Below are 21,424 nucleotides of genomic sequence, written 5' to 3'. Positions count from 1 at the left end.
TGCTTCACTCTAACTTTCCTCATCCACGAATCTTTCATCCTCGCTCAAATTAATGGGGAAATCGTCACTTTCTCGGTCAGAATTGCTCTTACTGCTGGTGGCTCACATTATAAACAATGAGAGGATGTGAGGAGTTCTACAACCAGTGACGTCACGCGCACATCGTCTGCTACTTCCGGTAAAGGCAAGGCTTTTTTATTAGCGACCAAAAGTTGCGAAATTTATCGTCGATGTTCTCTACTAAATCCTTTCAGCAAAAATAGGGCAATATCGCAAAATGATCAAGTATGATACAGAGAATGGACCTGCTATCCCCGTTTAAATAAGAAAATCTCACCACAGTAGGCCTTTAAAATAAAGCCAATAATGCAATTTTTTTTGTGGTGCCCTTTATTTAGAAAAGTACCGAAATAATTATCCATCCATCCATTTCTACCGCTTATTCCCTTTCGGGGTAGCGGGGGGGCGCTGGCGCCTATCTCAGCTACAATCGGGCGGAAGGCAGGGTATTTGTACCAAAATATTGGTATTGTTACAACACTAGTTCTAAGCATGCATTATTGTTCAATCCATTATATTTAAATTGGACTGTAAAGATGCCTGCTGTTGAGGGTCAACTTGTTTCTCCGACCCTTGGATCTCAAGCAACTGTTTTATTTTTGTTTGTTTTTTTCCAAAAACCAATACAACTCTAAAGTACTTGTAAAATTCCAACAGGGGAGTTGTGCAAGTTTGCGTGCATGTGCTCCCTGTTCCGGCTTCACCTCGGTCCATAGTGGCAACGTGCTTTTTGTTCCTCCTCCTCCTCCATCCAAACTGTGTCAGCTGCCATTTTTGGGATGAGAACGAAGCTGCAGATGACGGCGGTGTAAAATGGTGCCCGTGCTGAGATCATAATTAACATTTCCAACCTACATCAAACCCCGAACCACCCACCCTCACCCCTGCCTGCCTGCACACCGCCCCTGCACAACAAGAATGGGAGAGTGAGAGAGAGAGAGAGAGAGAGAGAGAGAGAGAGAGAGAGAGAGAGAGAGAGTGAGAGAGAGAGAGAGAGAGAGAGAGAGAGAGAGAGAGAGAGAGAGAGAGAGAGAGAGGCGGAGACGCCGTATGCTTGTATACAACCCTGATTTCCATTTTTTTCCCCAAGTCGTAATGTATTTAATTCAAGCGCAACGTAATCATGACGTGTCGTGTCATTAATCTCCTCGCCGCCTCGCGCGTAAGTACACCTCCGACACTTTCTTCCAGCTGCTTTGGGGTAAAAAAAAAACAAAAAAACAAAAAATATATATTTATTCCACAATAACAAACGAATTCCGTGCACTTCTACAACACCGCGTATGCTTTATTGTCTCCATGTTTAGTTTCTTTTTCGTGGCTAGTTCGGATATATGTGCATGCGTAAAAGAGAGAGAAGAGAGAGAGAGAGAGAGAGAGACTGGCATGTATGATGCACGTATGTAGCCGGGACCGTGGCGCGCGGGCGCGCGCGCGTGTCATGTATGCACGCTGAGAAACAAGTCACTTTTTTTTTTCTCACCCCCACCCCCCTCAAAAAAGTGTAATTTTCTGTTCCTGTAACTTTAAGCAAGTTGCACGACCGACCGGACCGAACCTAACCGGAACCACACACGCACACTCAAAAAAGAAAAGAGGAATGTGTAAAATTGCGCAGATTAGCATCGAGCGAGGATTGCGTTGCCAGGTCAGTGCACACGCACCCGCCTAATCCGATTGTTCCGAACGATACATGCCACAAAAAAACAAAACAAAAAAAAGTGGACGTGGCTGCGTTTAACTTTTGAGCAGCTAAAATGTTGCATTTTCTTCGGCGTGAGTGGTTGCGTGCACGCACGCGTGCGCGCGTTGGGTAGACTGGCAGATGAGTTACACGACCCCCCTCCCTCCCTCCCCCATTTCTTCCATAGCGAACATTTTTGGAACAAAATGGAGCAGATGCGCTGACATGGCACTTCTTCACGCGCCGTCCCTGCGCTATTGTTTATGTTGTTGTTGTTGATGTTGTTGTGGCGCTTAATGGTGTTCATTTAGACATGAGATGGCCACGAAAGAGGCTAAAAAAAATGGTGGCACGTATTATTGACACATGAGGAAAACACATTCCATGCGAGAGAATGCAGTCAGCTGACTTTATAGGATGAGTTCAGGGTCCTTCATCGTGTTGGTTATTTGTACAACTGCACGCTAGGCCACTTTAATAGGGACACCTATTGATGGCCCCCTGGTGAGAGATGCTGATTAGCGAATAGCCAGCCTCATCTTAACGAGCCTTTCCATACAGGCAGTCCCCCTCCTCATCCTTTGTGATGGGAGGTGTGTGTGTGTGTGAGGGGGGGGGGGGGGGCGGGGGGGGCACATGCACGCCATCCAGGTGGCTCTCACGGTGTGTGTGTGTGTGTGTGTGTGTGTGTGTGTGTGTGTGTGTTTGTGTGTGTGTGTGTTTGTGTGTGTGTGTGCTGCTATAATCAGGATTCTGATTGATATAATTGGGTCATTAGTACGCTGGGGGGAGAGGCACCTGCTCCTCGCCGCATTGTGACATTCAGGATTACGTGGAGTATTGGGGTCTTGAAGAGTGCTTTCAGTGCAGACCACCCCCACCCCCGCAGCCCTTCTTGGTGGAGTACCATCGCCAGGTGATGGCGTGCGGGTCAAGATCCGCCCACTCGTGGTGGACCGGGCACATGTTTATTAGTAAGAGCGCGCACCCGAGCAACAGGTGGCACTGGAGGCCTGAAGAAAGACGCTTGAGGAAAAGGCACAATAAGGAAAATGTGAGATCAGTATGTCAATTGAAAAAAAAATTTGGACCTGAAGAAGACACAAACGGTCACCAGACATTTGTAGCAAATTGGGCTATCTGTGTTGGCCCTGTGATGAGGTGGCGACTTGTCCAGGGTGTACCCCGCCTGCCGCCCGAATGCAGCCGAGATAGGCTCCAGCACCTCCCGCGACCCCGAAAGGGACAAGCGGTGGAAAAATGGATGTATGGATGGACCTCAAGGAAGCACACCTTGACAGGTATAGCTGATTCTTCGGTGTCCATGTGAGGGAAGAATGAGGAAGTATCCACAGCCTCTTTCACACAAAAATGATTGCATTTATTCACCTGTGCATTTCACACAGAATCCAGTGTTGTAATTAAAAGACAATTCCAGGATAAGTGGGTGCAAGACAACATGAGAAGGACCTAAGTAAATGGTAAATTGGTTTTACTTGTATAGCGTTTTTTTACCTTTAAGGTACTCAAAGCGCTTTGACACTATTTCCACATTGACCCACACTGATGGCGGGAGCTGCCATGCAATCCCCTAACCACGACCCATCAGGAGCAAGGGTGAAGTCTCTTGCTTAAGGACACGACGGACGTGACGTGGTTGGTAAAAGGTGGGGGTTGAACCAGGAACCCTCAGGTTGCTGGCACCACCACGCCGCCCCCAAGTGGTGGTAAACTCCACAACCAGTCCCGCATTGTGAATACCCTTCCACATAGGTGCCTTTCCACTTCTGTTACATCCCTGATTGTACCTCAGAAGCCAGAAACAATTTGCAAATCTACTTTTCACATAGCTCAGCAAGCATGACCAAAATCTATAAACAATATATTAGGCCTGCATGAGCAGTGCGGGCAGCACGGTTGAGGAGGGGTTAGTGCGTCTGCCTCACAATACGAAGGTCCTGAGTAGTCCTGGGTTCAATCCCGGGCTCGGGATCCTTCTGTGTGAAGTTTGGATGTTCTCCCCGTGACTGCATGGGTTCCCTCCAGGTACCCCGGCTTCCTCCCACCTCCAAAGACATGCACCTGGGGATAGGTTGATTGGCAACACTAAATTGGCCCTAATGTGTGAATGTAAGTGTGAATGTTGTCTGTCTATCTGTGTTGGCCCTGGGATGAGGTGGCAACTTGTCCAGGGTGTACCATGCCATCCGCCCGATTGTAGCTGAGATAGGCACCAGCACCCCCCATGACCCCGAAGGGAATAAGCGGTAGAAGATGGATGGAATGATGGATGGATGAGCTTTGCGATCAGAGCTGTAACAGAGCCTGGACGATGCCTACATGCACTGAGCTTCTGTTACCTATGTGATGTACCACTTTTGTAGGATCTCTGTGAGAAAGGTGATGATATTCCCACTCATTCCTCGTCCTGGTTCTCCAAGCCGACCCAGAACACAAGCAATGTTCTCGTTAGCTTGAGGAGACCGCTGGCTTAATAACACACACACACACACACATACACACACACACACACACACACACACACACACACACACGCACACACACACACACACACACACACACACATACACACACACACACACACTGAGCTTTCACACCTGTCATGTACAATTAGGATGTGTAACGTTCAGACATGTGCCAACATGCACTTTATGATAAACTCTGAATAGTTACACAATGACATCACACACACACACACACACACACACACACACACACACACACACACACACACACAAAGACTTGCCTTAACATATTGGGCACACCTTTATGGATCGAGTATTACCATTACTTAAAACTAGAACAGGGTGGCCAAGCTAAGGCCAATGGATCATAAACGTCTTGTCAGAGCATTTGATACAACCCAAGTAAAGCCCAAAATGTCATAAGTGTCATGCGTTATTCACTAAGAATGTGGAAAATACTCATCCATAATCTTACACAATTTGTCTAGGGCAGTGGTTTTCAACCTTTTTGGAGCCGAGGCACGTTTTTGTTCATTGAAGAAATGCGCAGGCACACCACCAGCAGAAAACATAAAACATGTAAACTCGGTAGTTGATATTGACAATAAAAAGTCATTGTTGCAATTGTTGGATATGAATTCAAACCATAACCAAGCATGCATCACTGTAGTTATTATCTCAAAATAAGTGTCGCCGTGACTTATTTGGAGTTGTTTGGTGTTTTCCTGCGTGTAGTGTCTTGTGCTCCTATTTGGGTGGCTTTTCCTGTTTTGTTGGTATTTTCCTGTAACAGTCTCATGTCTTCTTTTGAGCGCTATTCCCCGCACCTGGTTTGTTTTCACAATAAATGATAAATGGGTTGTACTTGTATAGCGCTTTTCTACCTTCAAGGTACTCAAAGCGCTTTGACACTTCCACATTCACCCATTCACACACACATTCATACACTAATGGAGGGAGCTGCCATGCAAGGCGCTAACCAGCACCCATCAGGAGTAAGGGTGAAGTTTCTTGCTCAAGGACACAACGGACATGACAAAGTTGGTACTAGGTGGGGATTGGACCAGGGACCCTCGGGTTGCGCACGACCACTCTTCCACTGCGCCACAATCAAGACTATTTCAGTTGTGCGGACGCTATCCTTCTTTTTTGTGGAAATTGTTGATTGTCATGTCATGTACGGATGTACATTGTGGACGCCGTCTGCTCCAAACGCTGTAAGTCTTTGCTGTTGACCAGCATTCTGTTTTGGTTTATTTTTTAGCCAGTTCAGTTTTAGTTTCGTATTCCGTAGCCATCCCTAAGTTTCAATGCCTTTTTTAGGGGCACTCGCCTAACGTTTATTTTTGGTTTAAGCATTAGATACGTTTACAAAGTAATTAGCTTTGTAAACATAGTATTACACAGGTACTCCGCCGAGCTCTAGACAGCACCGACACTCATCGGCATTTCATTTGCAGATTATAGTTACTGGATAGCATAAAATATTTTTAACCCAAATCGGTGAAATTACATAATTTTCCACGGCACACTAGACTGTATCTCACAGTGTGTGTGCCATGGCACATTGGTTGAAAAACACGGGTCTAGGGGTACAGCTGGACGTCCAAAAGGTCCAAACTACTTTAGCCCCCAGGGCTCCAAGGCGCACCCTTATTTTAGGTCTCGAAAAGTGTGTTCCCAAAACGGTAAAGGTTAAATTCCACCCCAGTGTCAAGACCCCTAAATCCTCAGTGGCCTAGTGGTTAGAGTGTCCACCCTGAGATTGGTAGGTTGTGAGTTCAAATCCCGGCCGAGTCTTACCAAAGACTATAAAAATGGAACCCATCACCTCCCTGCTTGGCACTCAGCATCAAGGGTTGGAATTGGTGGTAAAATCACCATAAATGATTCCCGGGCGCGGCACCAGCCATTGCTCCCCTCCCCAGGGGGTGATCAAGGGTGATGGGTCAAATGCAGAGAATAATCTCGCCTAGTGTGTGTGTGACAATCATTGGTACTTTAACTTTAACTATTTTAGTGAAATATTTTCAGAACTACACAAGATTGGGAGGGATCCAGCGCCATAGCGACAGGTTCAGTCATGGCAGAACAAAGCCAGGCTGTGGTAATATTCATATGATAATGCTGCAGATACATTTAGCTGGTGTGTGTGTGTGTGTGTGTGTGTGTGTGTGTGTGTGTGTGTGTGTACGCTTACACACAGAAATAGAGTTGGCGGCTGCACATTCACACGGCACTCCTGACCGTGTTCTTTACATGCGGCCTGGGTTTATAACTGCGCCGCATGTTTTCTTTCTTTTTTCTCGCCCTGTTGTTTTTTATTTATTTATTTAATTTTTGCTTCTCGCCATGTTGGCAGGCTCCAATCTACCAGCTGATATCAGCATTCCCTGGCATGCCGCCAACCGGCAGCACTGCAGGACGGGGAAGTGGCAGGGGGTGGGTATGAGGCAGTTGCAGGGGGGGGCGGGTTAAGAGGGGCGGGAGCGAGAATGAAAGAAAATTAGTGAATAATAGACAGAGGGAGGGCGTACGAGGGGGATGGGAAGAAGACAGACGAGAGCGAAAGAACAATAATAGTGGGTTAAGAAGTGTGTGTGCGCGTGCTTGCGTGCGTGATGGATGTGGAGTGATATCCCTGTGAGTCATAGCCGAGCTAAAATGTCAACTGGCTGCGCAACCATCTCTTTGTCATGCACACACACACACACACACACACACCTGAACAACACAAATCTGTGACGACTATTTACGACCTTTTGTCTCTTTGTGCGCCTCCATTTTGACGAGAATGATGATGATGAAGTCAACACAGTTTATAAAGAGCACAATGTAACAAACACACAAGTGGGCATCATTTAATCGTGTAGGCTGTTTGGCTTCAAAGACACCACACCCACTTTTTTATGAAATGCTCTCTGTGTGTGTGATTAAAGTTAAAAGTATGAGCACACAGGAAGGGTGTGTTTGGAAGTCCATCCTGTTTGGGACAGTGCATGCCTCCTAAAACACCCACACACGCACAAACACACACGCACGACTTTGGACATCTGCATGCTTACAGAACAGGTGCACACCTGTTACAGGTCCATAAAGTATTGGATTAAGTTTGCATCCATTCATTTGCAAGTTTTCAGGGTTTTTTTTTTACATTTTGTTGTGCTTCATCTGCAGGTGATTGAAGGAGGAGTCGTGCCCTCCACAGTCCAGACACTGGATAATGGCATAACACCGCACACACTGCTGGTAATTATTTCATGAATCTACAAGCTTTTTACAGTCATGTGGCAAAATCAGGACAGTTGAGATGTGGTGGATGTAGGGTTGCAAAATTCTGGGAATATTCAAAGTTGGAAACTTTCCATGGGAATAATGGGAAATTAATGGGAATTAACATTGAATGCAACATGCTGGATCTTGCAGCATGATTATTAGCTAAAACAACCTGATTTAATGCAAATTTAGTAGAATTTCAACCCTGTACTGTGCATTCCTCCATCACATGTGCAGTGCATTCTGCCAACATATGCACAGATAATTCCCAGCATGCTACACTCTGTAGTAGGGCTATTGAGGCCACACTAGTATTTGGGCCCAAGGACTTCATCCAGTCAGGTAAATGTTGATATTACTGGGGTAAATATATTTGATCTATGGTTTCAAGTTAAATAGAGGTGTAATTGCTTGTTACTGTATGACTGTAGACTACTCCAGCAGACTTCCACTCAAGCTAGCGAGCTGTTCCTGTACTTATTAGATGACTTTGAGGCCAATATCTCTCGCTAGCTAGGTTTATGTACAAAAATGCCACAAAGATGCAGCAGCATATAGACAAGTGCCCAATAATATAGAATTATTGTAATTCCCCTTTAATTCCCATACATTCCCATTCATTCCCATGGACGTTGTCCAACTTTGAATAATCAAAAAATGGTCAATATTTCCAAACTTCCCGAGCTTAACTTCACGTGGTAAGTTTCCGGAAATGTACCGGACACTTTCCACCCCTTTGCAACCCTGGGTTGATGACATTGGCACAACTGTAAATGTGTGGCACTCCCCATGGGTTGTGATCAAAATGTTTTGCATGACATGCTAGCACAGATTTATTAAATATTTTGCAATCATTAGACAAATAGTCTATGACTTAATGGACAATTAAGTGCCAAGTTGTGGAATTACTGTAATGGTGGCCATATTTTTTAACCAATCTTGCTCAAATGTCATATATTTGTCTTTTCAATGGAACCCCTGACGTTATTTGTAGTGTGCACAGAGCTGCGTGAAAAAAATTATGTCAATCCGATTTAAGGGGGTCAAACCTTATGGGTTTAAACAGCTACACCATTTGGTGTTTTTATCAGAAAAATAAGAGCACAGGCAACACAATTTTGACATATGTTCACCTTTTATGTGCAGAGGTTCAGGAGTAGAAGGGTTAGGTTACACACACTAATCTTTTCGTATGTTTTGTTTTAACTCACTATTTGTGTGTGTGTGTGTGTGTGTGTGTGTGTGCGCGCGTGTGTGTGTGTGTACTAACAGAGGATGGATTCCCCGCCAGATTGCATCTTGTCCCTTTCCTGTGAGCAACCCCTGTCTCCTCCCACACTAGAGCCTAGCCCCCAGGGGCTCCAAAGCCCACATCCGTCTCCTCAAAGTCCAGATACGGTGCCGTACTCCCCTCTCTCTCCGTTGGTCATTCCTGCAGTGGCTCACCACCACCAAGAGGATGATGAGTTAAAAGAGCAGGATGGCGACGCACCGCCATCGCCCACTCCGGCCGTGGCATTATTTCCAGGAGGAGAAGCAGGACACAGTCCATTTTTGGACTCTTCTCCGCCAGCCACACCGTCAGCAACACTCCTCGGGTTTGGAGCCTTAGAGTTGGCTTTGTCTTCAGGCCAGAGCGGAACCTGCAATGATGAACTGGACCTTCAGCTTTTCCAGAAGAATGCCATCACCAGGGCAGCACCCGGAGTCGGAGGTTCTTCATCTGTACCTTCGCTCAAGTTCCCTTGTCACGTGTGTGGGAAAAGATTCCGATTCCAAAGCATTTTGTCTCTACACGCCCGAGCTCACAGCCTGGACAGGCATCGTCGAGCCTCACCACATTACAGCAGCATGCTCCCCTCAGCGCCCCTAAAACAGCACCTAAAGGTCCAACAGCGCAAAAAAAACATAACCACGAACCACAAAAAAGACTCTAACCAGTGCATGCTAACTGCGAATGTCATTCATCAGCCAGAGGAAGAGGATGTTGATGGCGAAGTCAAAGGATTGGAAGAGGACCTTCAGTTTGAACAAAATCAACCTTTCCTGCTGGATGACAGCACAGACCCTCCTTCTGTGACCACATCGACTCCATCAGCACCTACGTTCCGCTGCCATGCCTGCAAAGGAAAATTCAGGACGACTTCAGAGTTGGCACGCCATGTAAGGATTCTCCACAATCCCTACAAATGCACGATGTGTCCTTTCTCCGCCAGTCAGGAAGCTTCCCTGGCATCCCACCTGCAAGAGTGCCACCTTTCCTCTGAAGGGCCTGCTCTTCCGCCAGCATTTACCAATGGCAGGCCCGTCAGTGCACCCTCAGAGACTCTTTCAGCCCAAACCTCGGCTTCGACTCAGGTGACATCACCTGCTAAAGTGTCAGGATCATCCTCACTGCCTGCATTCCGTTGTGAAACTTGTGGACAAAGGTTCACCCAGTCTTGGTTTCTTAAGGGACACATGCGGAAGCACAAGGACTCCTTGGACCATAAGTGCCAGGTTTGTGGCCGTGGCTTTAAGGAACCATGGTTCCTGAAAAATCACATGAAAGTACACCTCAACAAGCTCGGTCTCAAAGCTGGCTTGGGAAACATTGACCAACAGGCTAAAAGCTCTGCCAGTAATCCGTCCCTGAATGCCCTCTACTCCAGCCTCCTTTTGGCTCAGCAAGGGGGTGGCAGGGCTGGCCAAGGTAGACCAGATAAGGAGACCAGAGGCAAAATGTGTTCAAGCAAGTCAGCCATTTTGGGCTACCTCGGCCTTCCTGGAGAAGGCAGCGGAGCCAGCTGCATGGAGAGACTCCAGGCTGTCGCCCAAGTTGCAGAGATGGGAAACAGTGTTGGTGATATGAGCTCAGAAGGAAGAGAGACAGGAGGAAACAGAGGCCTAAGTGATCCCACAGTATCTGAAGGAAGGGAGCAGGCCGCCTGGTGGCAACTAGTGGCTCGCAGCCTGGCTGTGGCTCAGCACCACCAGCATCAACGAGTCAATCAGAGAAACAAGTCAATGATAGCAGAAAGTGACCCAGTCAGAACCTATGTTGACACTATGGATCCCAGAGAAGCGTCTGGAGCAGCAGAGGGCTCATGGGAATGCCCCGACTGCGGAAAGGTCTTCCACAGTCTACAGCAGGTTGTCGCCCATGCTCGTGTTCATACTCAGAAAGCCCAGAGAGAAGGTGATGTGCAGAGCAGTGGCAGCTCCAGAGGGAGAGGAGGCCCTGGTGAAGTCCGGCAGGATCCTCAACTTCTCAGCAGTGGAGATAAGAGGCAAGAATCCAAAGGAGCATCTGCGGTCTTTCCTTCAGTCATGCCAGCCTTGAAAGGTGTGCCTTTCACCCTTTGTTGTCTATGTTTGCATGATAGATATCTTTATTTCTTTGCTAATTTTTCAGGAGAGAACGGCGCAGCAACCTTCCTTGCGTCGCTTCCCACCAGAGAACGTGTGCGAGGCAGAGGGATTAAAGATTGCCCCTACTGCGGTAAAGCCTTCCGCTCATCCCATCACCTCAAAGTGCACCTCAGAGTTCACACAGGTAGGAGCCTGCTGCGAGATTAATAAACCGCAACCATCATCTCTTTGAGTAATGTTCTATTTTACTTTCACCCCAGAGAGCCAGCTCGTGCTAATCATAGCTCCACTCCTCAAAGACTCCTCCATCCTTTAAGGAAAAAAAACAATTATAAAATCTAATAAGGCTTTGATTGACACAGTCGGGCATTTTTGTCATTATTGCGCTTCTATACTGAGAGCTGCTTCTGATATTATATGAATATAGGTCTATATTTTGACAATATTTTTGCCCAATCTTCTTTATCTGACCTCATTACTACATGACATATTTTTTAAGGATCTTGTTGCCCGCTCATAGGTTTATTCATATTCATTTGACCTTGTCAGCAGGATCCTCTCATTTGTGTCACATGTCATTTTGTCTGAATCAAAATCATTGCCCCTCAGTGTTATGTTGTCATTGATATTCCATTCATGTGACCTATGAGACTTGTCACACGGAGCGGTGATGGCGACACATGATTAGCGTTGGTCACCCATGTAAGTGAAAGGAATGATAATCATGAAGACTGCCTGGTTGAGAAAATCCTAAGCTTTTTTGTTTCGTATTCTTAGTGGGTAGATTAAACTTGCTCATATTTCATCACTGCAGACAGCGTTCCTTTTGTTCAATCATTTTGTTTTGTTCTTGAGAATTTCATCACTTAACACTTTTCAGTCTCCTCCGCTCTCTGTACATTGACATATGTGATGTAACACTGCCCTCTGCCTAGCATGTGCGTTACTGCATCAGTTGGATATGATTCAAATCAAATTTCAGTATATAATTTCATCTTTTTTTTTTCATTTCTTTACAAAACAAAACAATTTTCTCTATTTTGCTAAGGTGAGAGACCCTACAAATGCCCCCACTGCGACTACGCTGGTACCCAGTCTGGCTCGCTCAAGTATCACCTCCAGCGGCACCACAGGGAGCAGCGTACCATGTCGGCAGGCTCCTCCAGTACTGCCGCTATCAACGGTCTGCCTTCTGCTAAGCAGCGTCGCTCTCAACTCAATCACAGCCCCTCTGGCGGCGCTCCAGCTGACAGTCCTACCTTGAGGCCGACACAACAGTCTTGGCTGCTCGGTATTCCAGACCAGCAGGACCACCGTAAGGCCTTGGCAGCTCTAAGGGATGTCGACCTGGAGACGCAGTACCGCTATCTGTCAGGAGTAATGGGGGCGCTTTACCAAGGTGGTATGGAAGGAGCTTGGATCAGGGAGTCCCCCCCTCCAAAAGCCCAGAAGATATCTCGCAGGAAGCCCCTTACCACCAACCGTATGGTGCAACCATCCAGCGACAAACAAGCATCTTCCAGTCAAGCTGGTTTTGAACCTCTAGATCTGTCCCGCCGTCCCTCACCAAGCCTCGGAGGGGTGGAAGAAGAGGGAATCTTTCAAGAGGAAAGTTGTGGTGACCGCGTTACATTAAACCAGTGTTCCGAATGTCCATTTCGGACATCCTCCTCTGAGCTCATGAATATGCACCTGCAGGTCAACCACACCAGTAAATCCAGACGCAAGAGAGGCTCTGTATCCTCCTTCGACGATGATGGCGCTTCTAAAGTGATCAAATCCCGCTCCTATCCCACTGAGCTCGACTCCTTTGGGATTTGGAGGCATGGAGAAGGGTCCTCTACTCAGACCAGAACCCCCAATGAGCTTGCTCCTGATGATTATAATGATGATGATGATTGCCAAGAATCCAATTGGGCTTTGGTACCCCAAACTTTGAGTGACAGTCGGGTCCTCCAAGAGGAAGGGGAGGAGGAAGAAGAGGGTAGCAGTCTTGAGGATTCCCCAAGACAGGATTAGGATACTGCACCAACCATGATTGGACCCGGCAGAAATTAGGTTTGGAACTTCCAGAGAGAGCTATGGTCCTGACAGGGTGGTCCTCCAAACAACAAGTATGGACATCTTTTTCTATTAATTTTTCAGCCTCCAAACTTCCTCGAGGGTGTTCAATCTGATGAACAGATCCTGCATCATTCCAGTTTCGGTTTCTCTACGAGAGATGGACCAAACCGTTGCAAGGTCAAGGTACTGGTCCAAGTCGCGCAAAGCTGTTGAAGTGAACGTGTGATTTAATTTTGCCTTCCTGTCTGATATGTGAGCTTTATAGAAAAAATTGTGTTTTTGTCTGGTTTTTAAGTTAGTGCCTGTACTTCTGCTTGGAGGATGAGGTAGGATCACTTGTTTGACCTTGAAACCCAGCCCCAGTACACTTGGCATTACAGTGCACTTGTAGATTTAGTTGCGTTCTGTGAAAGTGATGCTGATGTCATCGATGTAGATGATGAAAAAGGAGTGAGCAAAAGCTCAAAACACAATCAAGTGGAGATGCTCTTCTTTGTTGGTACAGTAGGAGCACCGATTAAAAACACTAACAATTAAGACAATATAGACATCCCAGTAGAACACGTAGCCTCTATCACAAAAAAATGGCATTCCTGAAAGAAACTTAAAGATTATTTTGATGTGTGTGTGAGCTAAAACTAGTTGGAATGTCCTTAAGGCGCACTGTGCAAGTCCTCAAAATACCATAAATACTGTGCAAGTCCTCACAATACCATAAATACTCAATAGCCCGGGAGGTAATTTACCTAAACCGTAAATTGGAAACGGGTGATAATTGGAAAGAGTCCGTTAAACAACCTAAATAGTATTTTGGAGTTCATGAAAAAATGTAAAGGGAAATGTAGCTCTCTGACTACATGGTCATGTATTAACAAGGATGTTGCAGAACACAGCATCAACACAACTGATATAACAGCGGTTAGGCGCAAAGTGCTCAGCCGGGATTAATAACACTGATGAGTTGGTTATAAACAACATAACAAGTATGTGAAGTTTAACACGAATGCCAACAGCGGAGTCACAACATCTTTAGTGCATGCAGAAGTAGATAAAGCCTGGCTTGTGCAAAATTCTGGATATGGAAGTTATATTCAATTCATTTGAATAATTTACATTTCAACTGAATTGGCTGTTGAATCAGAATTTGAGTTACAGAACGTTTAAATAATTTGATTTTTAATTCTGTGAAATTCCATATAGCCAAAAAGAATGTGTCACATTTACATACTGTAAGTTTTGGCCTAACTCTGAAAAAATATTTTACAAACACTAAAATTCAACACAAATGATTAATTCCCAGACTTATTTTCCAAATTCCAGTATAGCAATTATGTATTTTTCAATCAATCAATCAATCAATGTTTATTTATATAGCCCTAAATCACAAATGTCTCAAAGGACTGTACAAACCACTACGACTACGACATCCTCGGAAGAAACCACAGAAGGGCAAGGAAAATTCACAACCAGTTTTTCCAGCATTGTCCAAAATGTGAATGTTGTAATGCATCAAATGAGATAATCTGAATAATATATGCTTTAATTCTTGTCAATGAAAAACAGTCGTTAAAATATAATTGGCACTTAAGGTAAAAATAAATGTGTTTTGTGTTTCTGAATTAGCTAAATTGACTTTATAATGTGTAAATGTGGTTCATAGTATTAGAATGTCTATAGGATATGTAAAATGGACTGTAAAGCATGATTTTGGTATACAGCAAAAATATAAATTGTAACTTCAGTTGTACTTACTGCTTAGATGCAACATCCATTCAAAATCATAGAATTTAATTTAAATCTGGAAGACTTTCTTAATACAATTCGGAATTTTGCTAAAGCCTGGATAATGCTAAACCACTCATGAAACTTCATATGCAGCTCCTGTGAGGAAATAAAAAGCTTGCCTACCGCTACAAATGTCATTGATAATGTTTTTTTTTTGCTCTTCTCTGATCATAGACCATTTTGCAGACTACGAGACTGAATTGAACAGAGGTGTTAATTTAGGCACTTACGGTTGACAATTACTCTTTGTTTTCTTCTTCTCGTTTTTTTTATTCACGATTGACGTTGTTTTCAGACGCCTTGCTTTGCAATAGCCGCACGACCTCATCCAAATGTGTCGTCCAACCCTGGGAACTGGTTGTAAAAGAGTGTTTAAATACAGTACATGCTTTGGTTTTGTTATTCCGTGGGAATGTAAGGCTGCATCTCTTGAGTCTCCTCAGCAAAGAGTGTCAAAGCCACCGTGCCTTCTGTTTCAAGCACTTCCTGGTGTTTTTTGTACAACTCACCAAAAGCCGATAGCGACACGCTTCTTCCTGTCTGTCCTTCCGTCCCTCCCCCCCCCCACCACCCTTAAGTACAGACCTTAAACAGGGTCACTAGGCCCAACATGTATCGACCAAAGCCCGAGTCAAAGACTAATGGGTATATTTAATCTCTTAAATTGCCAAAATCTGTCCGACGTGACACTAAAGTTCAATGAAGACTAATAATCCCTTCTTCCATCTTGCTCGTCCCTTGTGTTCCTGGTTGTCCATAAACCGGAGGTGACGTATCTGCTATCGAGGCCTTTATTGTTATTATAAGAGATACATCTTTGTGTGCGTGTGCGTGTGTGTGTGTGTGTGTGTGTGTGTGTGCGTGTGTGTGTGTGTGTGTGTGTGGAAACATTCTTTCCATAATGATTATTGAATTATTGTTTCAGCGTCGAAAAGAAGGTTAAAAGAAAACTTACAAGAAATGTCTTGTTGAATGTTGTACAGATAGAGATTAGAGGTGTCGTCCGTTGTGTTGTTTTTCTTTCAAATGAGAGCACAAACCTGAGTGCTGGTCCTTTTGGCTCCTCCCACCGGCATTTGGGATTAAAATAAGACTGCCAATCACCCCAACCCAAACCAGAGCACAGTTCAAAACAATAATTGTTTTGAATGTACCGTATGTGAAATGCACTGTGCCTCAAACGCATGGTCCCAAATTTCTAATCCAATTTTTGGACACCTTGAATATTTGTTGCACCTTATCTCCTGCCTGTCAATCAATCAATGAGGGTAAAGTATCGTTGAGGAGGCGAGTGGGCCATGCCAGGTTTGGGCTCTTGTGTAGTTGACTGCCATTGCAGTGAGGATCAAAGTGATCTAACATAGTAGTGACTAATATGAATTTGTGGACAGATGAAAAAAGAATACATTAGAAATAAAGATAAATACTAAATGAACTTGTGTCACTTTTTTTTCCAAAAAAAACAATTCCCAGATGTATAAAATGTTTTTGTTTTATGCGACTATATGTGTTGGCCCTGCAATGAGATGGCCACTTGTCCAGGGTGTACCACGCCTCCCGCCCGAATGCAGCTGAGATAGGCTCCAGCACCCCCCGCGACCCCGAACTGCAAAAGCGGTAGGAAAATGGATGGATGGCTGGACTGTCTTATTGTTTCAGGGGAGATGTGTGGGAGATGGCGGTCTCTTGTGGCCTTAAATGCAAATGGCACTTTACCTTATTTTAAAGGGGGACTTTGATGATTGTCCTCTCCTCCGACTTACAAATGTTATAATGTTGGATTCTCATGTGAAATAACTCCAAAGTGTCAATGGAAAAGTTTCATGCATTTGGGTGTGATTTTGTGTGCTGTTTTGGATGCCTCTGAACACTGTTTTGCTGATGTCTTTGTTTTTTTAACAGTCGGCGTAGTGGGATGTCACAGTGTGGTGGACGTACTTATATGGGCATCTTTACAATACAAAAATAATGCCCTTGTCAATTAATAATAAACATGTTAGCATATTCGGTCATGCCAACGATGCGAGCGTCATTACATTACGATAGCACGTACAAATATGCATGAAAACACTCCCACAGACATCACACATGGAATGGTTTAGTAAGTATAAATCCAATTTTAGTTCTACTGTAAAACTTACAAACATTGCTTGGAGTAATGAATGAAGAATCGAGATGAGTCTAAACGTTATGCACAGCTGGAAGATGAACACGGCACTCCCATTGAAAAAAAAATAAAAAGCAGTATACCCGTACATGAAAGGACACTTACAGTTCGCGAACTTCTCCATATGATGGCAACATAACACAAACAAAACACTTTCTAGGTGTATTTGCTTGATTTTTAAAAAAAATGTTTTAAAACAATTTTAATTGTGGCTCTTATTGAGAAAATCCATAAATGAGTCGCACCGTTTTATAAACCGCAAGATTCAAAGTGTAAGAAAACAGTAGCGCCTTATAGTCCAGAATTAACGGTACCTGGACTGAGTAGAACGACGATCACGGTTGAATAATAAAAGATCGTAGGACCGATCCATCCATTTTCTACCGCTTATTCCCTTTTGGCGTCGCGGGGGGCGCTGGCGCCTATCTCAGCTACTATTGGGCGTAAGGCGGGGTACACCCTGGACAAGTCGCCACCTCATCGCAGGGCCAACACAGATAGACAGACAACATTCACACTCACATTCACACACTAGGGCCAATGTAGTGTTGCCAATCAACCTATCCCCAGGTGCATGTCTTTGGAAGTGGGAGGAAGCCAAAGTACCCGGAGGAACCCACGCATTCACGGGGAGAACATGCAAACTCCACACAAAAAGATCCCGAGCTTGGGATTGAACCCAAGACTGCAGAACCTTCGTATTGTGAGGCAGACGCACTAACCCCTCTTCCACCGTGAAGCCCCGTAGGGCTGATATAACGTTCAAAACAAATGAATGGGCCTGTTCTTGTGTTGACAAGCAAACACTTTAAAAACGCTTGTGTAAAAAAAATGTATTGTAACTTAACTGACTTACATTTAGTGAAGGACCACGGACATCTGACTTCTCATCATCGATCATCATCAATCAAAAAACAATACCCGCCACCTAAGTATGTGTGCACCTACATCTGCCGAATAACATTATCCTGGATAATATTGCCCTCCACTACAATGTAAAGTACAAACGATAAAATATTGAATATTAAGAATGTGTGAACCATTTCCCTAGCAACTAAAATGCGTCAAACATGTCGAGGTGTGGGAAGTATTTTGCTTATTACCCATCAGGCCTACTAAATATGTTGAATGTGTGTATTTTTCAATTGTGTATGGTACTATTAGACATTTCTTATAACGTCTACACATTTCAGTGGGCAACTGTGTGTTTTTGTATAAATTTTTTTGATGTTCTGTGTTGAAGTTTGAAAGGTTGCCCAAATTAGTACCTATATTTTAAAGGCCTACTGAAATGAGATTTTCTTATTTAAATGGGGATAGTAGGTCCATTCTATGTGTCATACTTGATCATTTCGCGATATAGCCATATTTTTGCTGAAAGGATTTAGTAAAGAACATCGCCGATAAACTTTGCAGCTTTTGGTCGCTAATAAAATAGCCTTGCCTTTACCGGAAGTGGCAGACGATGACATCACCCGTGTGAGGGCTCCTCACATCCTCACATTGTTTATAATGGGAGCCTCCAACAAAAAGAGCTATTCGGACCAAAAAAACGACAATTTCCCCATTAATTTAAGCGAGGATGAAAGATTTGTGGCGAAGGACTAGTAAAAAAAAATAAATAAAAGTTTAAAAAAAAAAGGTGATTGCATTGTGAGCGATTTAGATTTTTTTAGACACATTTACGAGGATAATTCTGGGAAATCCCTTATCTTTCTATTGGGTTGCTAGTGTTTTAATGAGATTAAATAGTACCTGATAGTCGGAGGGGTGTGTCCACGGGTGTCGTGACGCCAGTCTCTGAGGGAATTAGTCACGGCAGCAGCAGCACGACAGAAGTTCCGCTGATCCCCGGTAAGAGGCAACTTTTTACCACAATTTTCTCACCGAAACCTGCCGGTTGACAAGTGGTCGGGATCCATGTTCGCTTGACCGCTCTGATCCATGGTAAAGCTTACCCTTGGGAATTTTAAACAAGGAAACACCGTGTGTTTGTGTGGCTAAAGGCTTAAGCCTCCCACCTCCATCTTTCTACTTTGACTTCTCCATTATTAATTGAACAAATTGCAAAAGATTCAGCAACACAGATGTCCAAAATACTGTGTAATTGCGTGATGAAAAGAGACGATTTTTAGCCGCTAGTGGTGCTGCGCTAATATGTCCCCTCCAACTCGAGACGTCACGCGCACGCGTCATCATTCCGCAACGTTTTCAACAAGAAACTCGGCGGGAAATTTAAAATGTTAATTTCGTAAAGTAACCGGCCGTATTGGCATGTTTTGCAATGTTAATATTTCATCATTGATGTATAAACTATCAGACTGCGTGGTTGGTATTAGTGGGTTTCAGTAGGCCTTTAAGTCTGTGCAACTTGAACTTGTGTATTGCGTGTGGTCAATATCACTGTGGACTTAGATTGTCTGTCAAAAGAGGTAACAGGGTCCAGAACAGATGCAGACGTCCAGCCCCAATGAGGTGGGAGTGCAGGTAGTGTCACTCTGTCCGGGTCCTGATGGCCAGGCTTTATCCCAGGGGTAGGGAACCTGTGGCTCTTTTGATGACTGCATCTGGCTCTCGGATAAATCTTAGCTGACATTGCTTAACATGATAAGTAATGAATAAGTCCGCTGGTAATCACAGTGTTAAAAATAACGTTCAAAATATAAAACATTCTCATACATTTTAACCCATCCATCTGTTTTCTATCGCACCTGTTCAAGAAGTCTCATTAATGGTAAAAATAGTTATATTTTTTCATCAGTGAGCTTCCGAATAACAAAGTTATTAAAAAGAATAACAGACTTATTATGTTAAGATCTGTCTGAAGTTTTAGCCATGGCAAAAGTCAGAGGTTTGTGGTCCACAAAAGCTTTGAAATCGCGACCCTCCAACAGGAATCTGAAATGGTCAGGAGCTCCCTGTCAAAAGTGCTAGATTTCCTTTCAGCTGCCTAAAGTTGCTTGCTGAAGAAGTCAAGGGGCTGCCATGACCCCGCCCCCCGCTGCTCACAAACCGCACCCAGAGCTACATTTGAGGCATCAGTAGTGAGAGCCAAAAGAGCAGTAGGGGAGGGATGTGCTAGCAAGGTTGCGCTAGTCGGAGAAGACTGTGTATTCAAACGCTTGCAGCTTTTCAGACCAGTTCACTTCCTGTGAACCTTTCCTCCTCTTTAATGCCTCATACAGGGGGTGCATGAGAAACTGCACATGGAATGAAAAGGTTATAAAAATTGACCCTTCCGAGAAACTCTTGAAGCAGCTTGACAGTTAGTGGGTGTGGAAACTTGGAAATTGCCTCTAAGCATATAGGCAGGGGAACAGCACCTTTCGAAGACACCTGGTGGCCAAGAAATTTAATGTCAGTTACTCCTATTTCACTATCAGCCCCTGTTCGTTCAACCGGCTAAACAGCAGTCGTAAATGTATCAAATGTTCCCCGGCTGATCGACTGGCTACTAGAATATCGTCCAAATAAACAAAAAAAAAAAGGTAAATCCCGTAGAACAGAGTCCATGAGGCGCTGAAAACTCTGTGCTACCCCCGGCAGGCCAAATGGTATCCTCAAAAACTCAAATAATCCAAAAGTTATTATGGCAGTCTTCGGTATGCCCAATTTATAAAGTTAAAGTTAAAGGCCTACTGAAACCCACTACTACCGACCACGCAGTCTGATGATGAAATATTAACATTGCAACACATGCCAATACAGCCGGTTTAGTTTACTAAATTGCAATTTTAAATTTCCTGCGAAGCGTCCATTTGAAAATGTCGCGGAATGATGACGCTTATGTTGACATGTGCTTGTGACGTTATTGGTTGTAGCGGACATTTTATCCCAGCACCACTCACGGCTAAAAGTCGTCCGATTTAATCGCATAATTACACAGTATTTTGGACATCTGTGTTGCTGAAGCTTTTTCAATTTGTTCAATTAATAATGGAGACTACAAAGAAGAATGCTGTTGGTGGAAAGCGGTGTATTGCAGCTGCCTTTAGCAACACAAACACAGCCGGTGTTTCTTTGTTTGTTGTGAAGCTTTAATATGGAACAGAGCAGTCAAGCGACATGTTTCTCAACCACATGTCAACCGGCAGGTTTCGGTGAGAAAAAATGGTGGTAATAAGTCGGCTCTTACGGTAAACATGAGCGGTGCTTGTGTCATTCTTCCTGCAGCTATCAAAGAGGCAGCTGCGATTTTCTTGGCTCCTCCATGGCTTCCCTCAGAGACACTGGCAGTCACCACACCCCTCCGACTTTCAGGTATGACTATATAATCTCACTAAAACACTGGTAACACAATAAGCAGATAAGGGATTTTCCAGAATTATCCTAGTAAATGTGTCTAATAACATCTGAATCTCTCCCACTGACCTCGTCATTTTTTTTTTTTTTGGAGTTCTTCACCCTCACTAGCCTCATCCACGAATCTTTCATCCTCGCTCAAATTAATCGGGATATCGTCGCTTTCTCGGTCCGAATCGCTCTTGCTGCTGGTGGCTATGATTATAAACAATGTGAGGATGTGAGGAGCCCTACACCCAGTGACGTCAC

The 21,424-nt window shown here is 44.4% G+C and overlaps 1 protein-coding gene across 5 annotated transcripts; it reads left to right on the top strand.

The window, feature by feature from the left end:
* Window positions 1-1,064: 1,064 nt before the first annotated feature.
* On the top strand, window positions 1,065-16,141 carry znf219 (zinc finger protein 219). Of its 5 annotated transcripts, none has more exons than XM_061913399.1 (5): window positions 1,065-1,222; window positions 7,408-7,479; window positions 8,779-10,831; window positions 10,901-11,041; window positions 11,906-16,141. In XM_061913399.1, the coding sequence occupies exons 1-5, from the start codon at window positions 1,184-1,186 to the stop codon at window positions 12,874-12,876; spliced, it is 3,276 nt and encodes a 1,091-aa protein (XP_061769383.1). In that variant the 5' UTR covers window positions 1,065-1,183; the 3' UTR covers window positions 12,877-16,141. The 5 variants fall into 5 exon arrangements, with proteins under 5 accessions (XP_061769383.1, XP_061769382.1, XP_061769379.1 ...); XM_061913398.1 differs by lacking the exon at window positions 1,065-1,222 and adding an exon at window positions 1,276-1,708; XM_061913395.1 differs by lacking the exon at window positions 1,065-1,222 and adding an exon at window positions 4,984-5,447.
* Window positions 16,142-21,424: the final 5,283 nt, after the last annotated feature.

This window comes from Nerophis ophidion, linkage group LG10, assembly GCF_033978795.1.
Source record: "Nerophis ophidion isolate RoL-2023_Sa linkage group LG10, RoL_Noph_v1.0, whole genome shotgun sequence".
Classification (NCBI taxonomy): Eukaryota; Metazoa; Chordata; class Actinopteri; order Syngnathiformes; family Syngnathidae; genus Nerophis; species Nerophis ophidion.
The sequence above is the reverse complement of the archived record's forward strand: the minus strand, read 5'-3'. Positions and strand labels throughout refer to the sequence as shown.

Excerpts from the sequence above, each read along its gene's own strand:
- znf219 (XM_061913395.1), top strand. The coding sequence starts at position 5,085 with ATGGGTTGTACTTGTATAGCGCTTTTCTACCTTCAAGGTACTCAAAGC. Across the intron at positions 7,480-8,778 it reads TAACACCGCACACACTGCTG|AGGATGGATTCCCCGCCAGA; the intron begins GTAATTATTTCA and ends GTGTACTAACAG. Across the intron at positions 10,832-10,900 it reads AGTCATGCCAGCCTTGAAAG|GAGAGAACGGCGCAGCAACC; the intron begins GTGTGCCTTTCA and ends CTAATTTTTCAG.